The 10,145-nt window shown below is 35.5% G+C and overlaps 2 protein-coding genes across 2 annotated transcripts; both read left to right on the top strand.

Moving 5' to 3' along the window:
* Positions 1–1,026: 1,026 nt before the first annotated feature.
* Positions 1,027–5,038, top strand: LOC18039849 (ras-related protein RABE1c). Its single transcript, XM_006428953.2, has 9 exons — positions 1,027–1,358; positions 1,511–1,613; positions 2,205–2,277; positions 2,376–2,476; positions 3,678–3,743; positions 4,000–4,097; positions 4,207–4,269; positions 4,347–4,439; positions 4,670–5,038. The coding sequence occupies exons 2-9, from the start codon at positions 1,541–1,543 to the stop codon at positions 4,751–4,753; spliced, it is 651 nt and encodes a 216-aa protein (XP_006429016.1). The 5' UTR covers positions 1,027–1,358; positions 1,511–1,540; the 3' UTR covers positions 4,754–5,038.
* Positions 5,039–7,648: 2,610 nt separating this feature from the next.
* On the top strand, positions 7,649–9,789 carry LOC18038511 (WAT1-related protein At2g37460). The gene is made up of 7 exons (XM_006428952.2): positions 7,649–8,005; positions 8,111–8,173; positions 8,253–8,369; positions 8,458–8,698; positions 8,775–8,936; positions 9,235–9,386; positions 9,470–9,789. The coding sequence occupies exons 1-7, from the start codon at positions 7,809–7,811 to the stop codon at positions 9,648–9,650; spliced, it is 1,113 nt and encodes a 370-aa protein (XP_006429015.1). The 5' UTR covers positions 7,649–7,808; the 3' UTR covers positions 9,651–9,789.
* Positions 9,790–10,145: the final 356 nt, after the last annotated feature.

Raw genomic sequence — 10,145 nt, 5'->3', positions numbered from 1 at the left:
TTATCTTTCATTATTAAACACAAAAACACGTCATTTTGTTTGCTAACTAAAATTTTGGAACTAACAACAGCAGAAGTTAACTCTTTTCTCGTACTCATTCGGTATCAGAAAAAGAAATCAAACAGGATTTTCAATCGTCAACGAGCTAACCAAATCCCGCTTGTTGTAATCTGGGTTGGGCTTCTTGGGTGACAATTAATGCCCGAGCTGCTCATCTAGCCCAGTAGAGCCCAACAAAAATTTTCGCCTAAGCTTCACAAAAATGTTCATAAATTTTTTTTTTTTTTTTTTTGCATCATAAAAACATAAATTTATTTCAAACACTTTTGGAGCTTAATAAAAATTTCCCAACACTTCATCCGACAAAGGTAGTTTAAAAGTGTATTAGTTAAATTCTAAAATACCTACTTAAAGTCCTTAATTTTTTTTAGTGACAATCTAATTATAAATTAAGGGTCTGTTCGAGATTAAAATTGAACAGTTAAAGTGTTGTACCTATTGTAGTTTAAAAGTTAAGTTGACTTGATTTTACACTTATATGATAAAAAATATATTATATCTTTATTAATTTTTATCAAATTATTATTAAAAATTATATTTATTATATATTATTAATTTTTATTTATACTTTTTTTTTCACCATAAAAATTTTAGCACCTCAATATCCAACAGGAATCAAAGTTGCACAATAGTAATTATGAGTTCACATGTTAAAATATACACAATTCGCACTTGATAATTTCAATCAACAGTGTTACAAACTCAGTTAAAATATTATATCTGAAATTATTGAGGGAAAAAAAAACAAAAAGAATGTTGTTTTCATGATAGTGACATGTGTCGTGCACATTTTGCTGTTGGCTCTTTGGTCTCTAACCTAGCTGGTCGCTAGGTCATAGGTTGCTGTGTCCTCGCTGTTTGATGCCCGAGCCCAGCGCAAGAACTTTGTACGATTACCATATATTTTTGATGAAGGTGATGATTTACCAATAAAGATGAGTAATAAACCAAACGGCGTCGCTTCCCTAACCTGTTAGAAATATCAACGCGCTCTGTCGCTCTCTCAGTCTGTTGTTCCATTTATTCATCTAACCCGGTCAGGGGATTGACGAATTAAATAAACAACAACAGTCGTCCGATCCACGCAGAGCGCCACTCATATTTAATCCAACGGCTGGGATATGAGCCCCTCTATAACTTTTATTTGTCGAATCAGCTGCTCTCTCTCTCTCTCTATTTAAATTAATCTTTTTTCAACGGCCGACGAGTGCTGACGTATCAGAGACGCTTCGTTCACTCCCTCCTCATTTCTCTCATCATCTCCTTTATTCAGAATTTGCGCTCTCTCTCTTGATCTGGTAATTTTTTCTCTCCTTTTTCTTTTTCTTTTTAATTTTCTAAAAGCAGATTTAAATTATTTTTCATTTTTTAATTCATTTATTTGATTAGAAACTTTTTTTTCTAGCGTTTAATTAATTAATTACTTAGTTTATTTATTTAATTTTTCTAGCTTGTGAGATATAAATTTTGGTTAATTGCTATGGCTGCTCCACCTGCAAGAGCCCGGGCTGATTACGATTACCTCATAAAGCTGCTCCTGATCGGCGACAGCGGTATGATTTTACATTTTTGTCCCTCTCAATTTCTTTTCAGATTCGTCGTTTCATGTTTGATTTTGATTCGATTCGACATGCTCAATTACTACTTTGGATCCTGGATGTGAGGCGTGATGTCCAATTAATATCTGTTTTTAAGAAATTTTGAAATTTGAGATTTGTGAATGTGATATTTTATCAATGTGTTTAAGATTGAAGATTTGTAAAATGCTGTTGGATTAGATGTAGATCTAACCGAAGGCACTGTCTTGTGAGTTGTGAATTCAAATTTGACAATTTATTATGTTAATGTTCTGTGCATTATATGAAAGCATTTTTTTGTAGTACACTTCATCTCACCAGGTTGACGGATGAATTTAACTGTGCCGTGCCAACTATCTTCAAATGTTTTTATATGGATTTTGTCATATGCTTTGTAATTACATTCTCTACTAATTATTCCAGTTGTGGACCTTTTTGCTTGTAACATTTGGCTTTAAATTTTGCGATTTTGATTTTTGTTGTTTATTTGGAGTTTTATGAAGCAGCTTTGAGTGGTTTGGATATTGAGTTATGTGTTTACTTTCGTGAGCTTTGGGACTTGGGCAGGTGTTGGTAAGAGTTGTCTCCTTCTGCGATTCTCTGATGGTTCCTTTACTACCAGTTTTATTACAACCATTGGGTAAGTTTGTTATCTTAGTTAAAATTAATAGGGGATTTACTTATATTTTACAATATCAAATGCTAGTGTTCTGACTAGGTTGTATTTTCTTTTGACAGTATTGACTTCAAGATTAGGACCATAGAGCTTGATGGAAAACGAATTAAACTTCAAATATGGGATACTGCAGGTCAAGAGAGGTTTCGAACAATTACAACCGGTTAGTGTGGGCATAAACACTGATACTGAATAGAATTACAGTATAAATGGGATCTGCATTGTTTATCTCCTTTAATTCACACCTTAATTTATAAAAATAAAATAAAATCTATTGGTAATCTAATGTTGCATTCACACGGACCATGTCTTCACCTATGCACATGTACCATATTTAGCAACAAGGTCAAGAATTTATTTGATTAAATGACATAGCCTTTTTGAAAGAAATTAGATGTTGCATTTTGGGTAGATCTGACAGGAAGTTTATTCTTTGAATCTTCTCAAAGACTTTTGGGACAATCATTTTGTTCTTACTCTGTATTGTGTTTCCTGTCAATAATTGAATCAGAAAGGATATCGATGTTATCTAGATGTCTCGTAAAGTACTTGGGTCTTTTACTTTCAATGACTCACAAGATAATTTAACGATTTCTAAAGTCTCTAGCTCTAGCTGTCAGATAATGTGTTGGATTCACAATTTCTTATGAAATTTTTTGTCAAAAGTATTATCAACTGTTCTTACTTGGAGTTGGACCAACATGCTGATAAGACCTGGTTGGACAAGTGTAATTCTTTTCTTTTACTAGCAGCGTTCTAGGGTATTGGCTTACCAGTTTCTTTGAATACAGTTTTCTAGATCTGTGGAGGTGTCAGCTGTTTTATGATTTAATAGATACCATTTCAGGTTTTCTACTTGTTTTTAATACAATTTTGTAACTTGTGAGGTCTGCAAATGAAAATGTGTATGCTACATAGCTAGGGTATTTAAGATTGCTTCCATCATCAACTGTTTAAGTCTATGCTGTGAAATTCTGTTTGATTGTTGTCTTCCCAGGTTTTGCGCCGCCTCATTGTCTGTTGGTCATTTACAATCATTTTCTTTTTTGGTGCAATTAACACTTTCTTTTTCAATTTTCATCAACAACATTATATTTGACACAGACAACTAATGCACTTTGGAATGACGCATGTTATGGAATCTCATTCAAAATGTTATGATTTAGTGGCCCTCAGTTTCTGTCATAATTTCTGTGAAAAATAAGGGGCCATAGGTATGGGCTTGTAGGCTATAGTCATTGAAACTGTTGAACCTTTTTTTTTCCCCTTTTCTTCTCCTCCCCCTCTGTCGTTAATCTACTTGTGGTTTCCCAAGTTTTCATTTTTGTGTCCTAATGTTACATCATAATTTTCGTTCTCTGCAGCATACTACCGAGGAGCCATGGGAATATTGCTCGTATATGATGTCACCGACGAGTCATCTTTCAACAGTAATTGCTCCCTTCATTTTATCATCAGAAGTTTAGATTTCTAAGCTTAGGTTGATCATTCCTCTATTTTGATTGGATATCTGGATCTGAATGTTTTATTTTCCACAAAATTTATACATGGCACTGGACCTTATTTTCCATGATGCTGCAAATGTTACTGCTACCAGCATTGTCATTTTGCCACTCCTTTAAATGGTGTTTATTCTCTTTTGTTCCAAGCTTGTTTGAAATTTAGCTGTTAACTTCCTGTGTTCAGACATTAGGAATTGGATCCGTAATATCGAACAGCATGCATCTGACAATGTAAACAAGATTCTGGTGGGTAACAAGGCCGACATGGATGAAAGCAAAAGGGTCTGTTTTCCTTCACTCTTCCTCTCTGTTTCTGCATTTATATTTGTGTGCTTTATAATTTTTTTAGTGTAATTTTTGTCGTTAAGTTGATAAGAAACATCTTTTTCAGGCTGTCCCCACTTCAAAGGGCCAAGCTCTTGCTGATGAATATGGCATCAAGTTCTTTGAGACTGTATGTACTTTCTCATTTTCACATTTAAGTTGGTGCAATATATTGTTTGGGTATCCTGAAGAGGCTGTCTATTACAGAGTGCAAAGACAAACCTAAATGTGGAGGAGGTTTTCTTTTCAATTGCAAGGGACATCAAGCAAAGGCTTGCAGATACAGACTCTAGGGCTGAGGTAAGATGGTTTTTCTTTTGTCTTTGTCAGTCATAGAATATCCAACTTAATAGTCTTGAGTTATTTAGATTCCTGAGATCACAAGTGAGAATTGTTTCTTTTAGTTTGATATTTATATTTTTCCAATGTTTTGAGGTTGTCCTTGGTTCCATTTGTATCTTCTCCAAGACAAGTTTATAATGGAGTATTTTGCTTATATACTGAATCATTCATTTGCTGGATCTTTTCAGCCTCAGACTATCAAAATTAACCAACCTGACCAGGCAGGTGGGGCTGCTCAAGCTGCCCAAAGATCAGCTTGCTGCGGTTCTTAAGCAATCTATGCGGGTGAGATCACATGGGTATATGTCAAGGCAATCATTTTGGTTGGGACAACTAATTTTGTCAACTATATCATTGGTGCTTGTATTGTTCTATCATTATTTTACAACTACCACACGCTTGCTTGTGAATGATAGATCATCTGTGTTTGGCATTAATTATATTATATTAGTTCCTTTCATTTCTTTTGTTCCTTGTGCTGAAAAACCATGTAATGCCTGTTATTTTGCTTTTTCGATACTGAGAATTAAATAGAAGCAGCCTTCTTTTCTCTGATACAACATACAAGCTATGTTTGCTGCTATGTCCATCTAGTACGAAACTCTTTACATCAAGCTCATCCCTCTACTGGGTTGAAATGTTCCAAAATTGATGCTGATGAATACTGGAAGTTGAACTGGATAGAAATTTTGGAAATGGATATTGTAGTGGGCATGACCATCAACAGATCTACAAACAAACTTGGTGTATAAAGTTTGTATCATGTTATCGCGTATCAAGTATTAAGTTGATTGATTTTCCTGTCATATGGTTATTGTTATGTCTATTATCAAATTACCTATATAATCATATATTAGTTGTGATACAAAATTTGTTATATCAGATGGTATTGATATTTGATAAGCATATTGTATTCTCAAATTTGAAATGATTCAAGCACCTTTCTTCTACGGCGAGGAATCCCACCGTCTCATCTATGAATCCCAATATCTCATCAGGAGCAGAAAAATGATATTCCATTTTGAGCTTTTGAGAAAATGCGGTTATTGTAACACAAGATATGGTGTCTCCAAAATGAGCTGCAGCCCCTTCATTTGCCATGTTTGTAGTTACTTCCATTAATAAAAGCACTACTTTCTTGGGTCTGACTGTAATGTCATCATCCTTTTTTAAGGAGTAATATCATTGGGTCCCTGACTCTTGAGTCTTTCGTATTCACAGCTAAGGACGTAATTGTTCAATGACCCTAATAAAATAACTAGTGCCCCTTAGGCCCTTACAACGTTGAGGTTGACCTTGTGTTTAACTAAACTCCAAAGGGTATTACAGTCATTTCATTAGGGGATACGCAGAAACTTGATACAGATAGGAAACGAGGTTAACTTCATGAGATATTGAAAAACTTCAGGGACCCTGGTGTCGTTATCCCCGTTAATAATCACCCACAATTTATCTCACACGGTGGGTGCACGTGAATGGAGTTTTAAGTTTATGGAGAGTCGGGTGTGGTGGGTCTACGTGCTAACAACATAAAGCATGAGAAAACAAAAATGATGATATAACCGTAAGGCCAATTAAGTTGTGGGACTTTAGTGCCCAATGTCACTTTGACCATGGACCGACCTTTATGAGTTGATTTTATAAGGAAACGCTTCACGTTTCCTTTACTTTCTATTTTCTGCTTTTTCGCCCATTAGGGGTTTGTTTGACAATCTGCGAAAAGTCGAAGGTTACTTTTAATAATCGAACCATTATTGATTATTTTGTCCAGTAAAGTTGTAGCTCAGCCTCCAATAATGGAAACGTAATCAAATAATTCATGCATCAGTGGGCCGAGTTGCCATACGATATTGACTCTACATGATTTAATTCTCGATTTTTTCATCACAAGTACGTGATCCATGATCGACTTCAAAAGTGGTAAATTTGAACGCACCGTTCGGGATAAATTTATAACGATATTTTAGGACCAATAAATGAATAACACATGAGTGATTATAAGGGTGGGGGAAATAAATAAAATATTTAGAGCAGTATAAAGATGTCATTTGGAAGAATTTACTAGATTGTATGGGTTTGGAAATCAATGATTAAGATTAGACACTTCAAGATATTTATAGGAAAAAAAAATCTAATACAAAAGGAATAATGTTGTTCTTTTCCTTTAAATATGACACGTATCCTTAAAAATATTCACTTCTTTTAACCTAAAGATAATATCTAACCATATTTTTATGCACTTTTCTCACCACCAGCCTCCATTATATAAATGTCTTATTCAATTCACCTCTGATTTATATATATGATTGGTGATGACTTGTTCTCGAAAACATAGGCTAAAAGTCGAACCACATAAGTATTTTGTGCTCTTTTTATTTATATTTGTTTTATTATATTTTTAATTTGAGATGAGATCATTCACGTATGAGCTTGTTTGAGCTAACTTAATGTACAATTAAGCTACTCCTAAGCACACATTAGCCTCATATTAACCCATTCGGGGCTCTATTGAACTCTTTCTATTATTTCCCATATAACCACCTTAATTTACTATGCATATTATTTTAGTCATCATCTGGTGTACCTCAGATAGTCCATTTGCTCCAAATATGAGGAAAAACACACATAAATCTAAACTTAACACAAGTTCTCATCAAATATAGATTTATTTTTTTGAATCGGACTTGAATTGGCTCCAATAAGGACCTCTCAATTACTTTGAATCGAATTCTAACGGAAATTTAACGAAAGCAACGAATATCGCCTCACTCGAAATAAGATAACAGCACTGCTACTTTATTATGGATAGAATTGGCCGTTTGGTCAGAAAGAAAGAAAGAAAGACGGGATTACGTAGAAAGTGTAGTATTATTAATTCATTTGCCAAAACGGCCTATCTCTTCAAGCCTAACTCCGCATATGTGCATGGAATTGCAACGTACGAGGCCTAATCCAGTTTTCTATTCCACGTACCAAGTAGTATCGGATTGGATTGAGCACTTACGGAGGAATCCCTTTGTGGCGGGGCTTTGATGTTGTAATATACAATGAAAGAAATAACACAAAAGTAACTCCACCAAGTGTGAAAAAGATTCATCACAACAACGAGCAATAATTTCCGGTTTGATGAAAGTGTTTTTAATTATTTAGTACATAATGGAGGAACTTTGAGAGATGAGTGGAGTCTGGGTATGAAAGCGTTATCATATTCGGAATCATGAATACGCTAGCAACTTGTGCTAATGTCAAAGCTGCCCCTCACACGGAATCATTATAAATTGCCTTCCCAAAAATGGTTTGGGTTCAGTGCGGGCTCAAGAGACACAAATGAAGAACCAAATGCTTAGTTTGTTCAATAGGACGAGGCCATTCATTGGTGTCATTTTCATGCAAGTAGGTTTTGCTGGAATGGATGTTCTGTGCAAAGCTGCATTGAACAAGGGCATGAGCCCTTACGTCCTTGTTGTGTACCGACACGCTGCTGCAACAATCGCCATGGCTCCTTTTGCAGTCATTCTGGACAAGTAGCACACTTCCTTCTCACGCTTGTTCTTTGCAAACACTGAATAAAAATTTGAAATAAAATGAATGTTTTCTGATTGCCAATGTTCTGTTTTCTTATTTAACAGGAAGATACGACCAAAGATGACACTGGCAATCTTAACAAAGCTACTGTTGCTGGGATTGCTAGAGTAATTTTCTAAACTGAAACATGTTTGTACCATCACTTAACTCAACTCATTTTCTAACCTACATCATGCGTACTTGTAGGCCAGTTATAGACCAGAACTTGTACTTTATCGGGATGAAGTATACAACGGCGACATTTGCAGCTGCTATGTACAATATTCTTCCTGCCATCACCTTTCTAATGGCTTGGATCATCAGGTCTCCACAAACTTTTTGCAGAAGCATGAGTAAGAAATAACAGCTTTTATAAACTGCAAATTTGAAACTAATCTATTTTTATATACAGGCTTGAGAACGTGAATCTTAAGAGCATCCGCAGCCTAGCTAAAGTGATTGGGACATTGGCAACCGTTGCAGGAGCCATGGTTATGACCCTGATAAAAGGTCCAATTCTTGAATTATTCTGGACAAAGGGAGCAGAAAATCATGGGCACGGGAGCAGTGGGACAACCACCCACAATTCAATCAAGGGTGCTCTAATGATCACAGCTGGCTGCTTCAGCTGGTCCTTTTTCATAATTCTGCAGGTGAGTGAATCCCACATATTCAAAATTTCCCATGAGTTTTAGAATATTACTAACACTTGCCACTTTGTTTCTTTAGGCAATTACATTGAAAGCATACCCCGCTGAGCTCTCTCTTACAGCTTGGATATGCTTCTTTGGCACAGTTGAGGGCACTTTAGCCGCGCTAATAATGGAAAGAGGAAAAGCTAGCATCTGGGCCATACACTGGGACACTAAATTAGTGGCTTCTGTCTACAGTGTAAGAATCTTAAAGCAATTTAGATATAATAGAAAGATCTGTCGTCCAACAGTAGTTATATAAGACTCGGTGTAACTACTCCTTATGGCAAACAAGGCGATTTCAACATCTAACTGGTAACATGAGAGAGCTAATCCTAAAACCAGAGCTCTCAGGACCATCTTCTTATTTCAATCTCAAATCTTACCTCTTTGATCTCTTTCATCCAAAATGGAGATGGTCTCAATAGATTAAAAAAAATTCCTGGTTACTGAAGGTAAGAATTGCGACTCTGACATTAAGAGACGTGTACCTGCAGGGGATAATATGCTCAGGACTAACTTACTACATTCAAGGAATAGTAATGAAAGACAGAGGCCCTGTTTTTGTAGCAGCTTTTAGTCCTCTATGCATGGTCATTGTGGCTATTATGAGCACCATCATTTTGGCAGAGCAAATGTACCTTGGAAGGTAAGTACATATATAAAGCTTTCACTACCAATATAATCACAATCCTAAAGAACGAAGAAACTAACTGAGATTATGTTTTGAAGGATCATTGGTGCCATTATCATAATCGGAGGCTTATATCTTGTTGTCTGGGGTAAAAGCAAGGATCACAAGTCACCATCACCATCAACTGATGAGCATCTACCACCAGCTGAGCAAACAAACAATACAGGTAGCAATGGAAAGGAAAATTTTGGTCATGAGGTCACAAAAATTGATGTGTGATAAGAGGAATTGCTGCAAGTAAATGACAATAACAATGCAAAAGGGACCCTATAACTGTCAAGAGTTTAACTCCCCTTAATCAAGGCTTCAAATTGCATGTATCTCAGAATTCAGCAACAGCAAAATTTGGTTTAATTAGAATGCAAGTGAATCGTCTAATAATTGACCTTTTATCAATCATGCGCCAGATCTTCCTTTGACTGTATATTGTCTTTTCACATGGCCATCCAAGTCCAACCAAGAAAATTTTCATTACTAAAATAGTTTGGGTTGCAATAAATTTGTGCCCTCTAGTACAAGCATCTTAGAACCAGTGAATTTTCACTATTTCAACCCATGATGAATTTTTGCCCATTGATAACCACTTAATTTAAGTCCTTTTTTTTCCCCAATATCGATGCATCCTTAGATTTTATACAGCTTATGACATGCTTATAAAAGTACTAATTATAGCACTAATTATCTAAGCATGCTACTGAAACCTTTTACAATTGC

Source organism: Citrus clementina, unplaced genomic scaffold (assembly GCF_000493195.1).
Source record: "Citrus clementina cultivar Clemenules unplaced genomic scaffold, Citrus_clementina_v1.0 scaffold_6, whole genome shotgun sequence".
Taxonomy (NCBI): Eukaryota; Viridiplantae; Streptophyta; class Magnoliopsida; order Sapindales; family Rutaceae; genus Citrus; species Citrus x clementina.
This window is presented reverse-complemented; position numbering and strand designations above follow the sequence as displayed.

Excerpts from the sequence above, each read along its gene's own strand:
- LOC18039849 (XM_006428953.2), top strand. The coding sequence starts at position 1,541 with ATGGCTGCTCCACCTGCAAGAGCCCGGGCTGATTACGATTACCTCATA. Across the intron at positions 3,744-3,999 it reads CGACGAGTCATCTTTCAACA|ACATTAGGAATTGGATCCGT; the intron begins GTAATTGCTCCC and ends TCCTGTGTTCAG. Across the intron at positions 4,270-4,346 it reads GCATCAAGTTCTTTGAGACT|AGTGCAAAGACAAACCTAAA; the intron begins GTATGTACTTTC and ends TGTCTATTACAG.
- LOC18038511 (XM_006428952.2), top strand. The coding sequence starts at position 7,809 with ATGAAGAACCAAATGCTTAGTTTGTTCAATAGGACGAGGCCATTCATT. Across the intron at positions 8,006-8,110 it reads TTTGCAGTCATTCTGGACAA|GAAGATACGACCAAAGATGA; the intron begins GTAGCACACTTC and ends CTTATTTAACAG. Across the intron at positions 9,387-9,469 it reads GAGCAAATGTACCTTGGAAG|GATCATTGGTGCCATTATCA; the intron begins GTAAGTACATAT and ends TATGTTTTGAAG.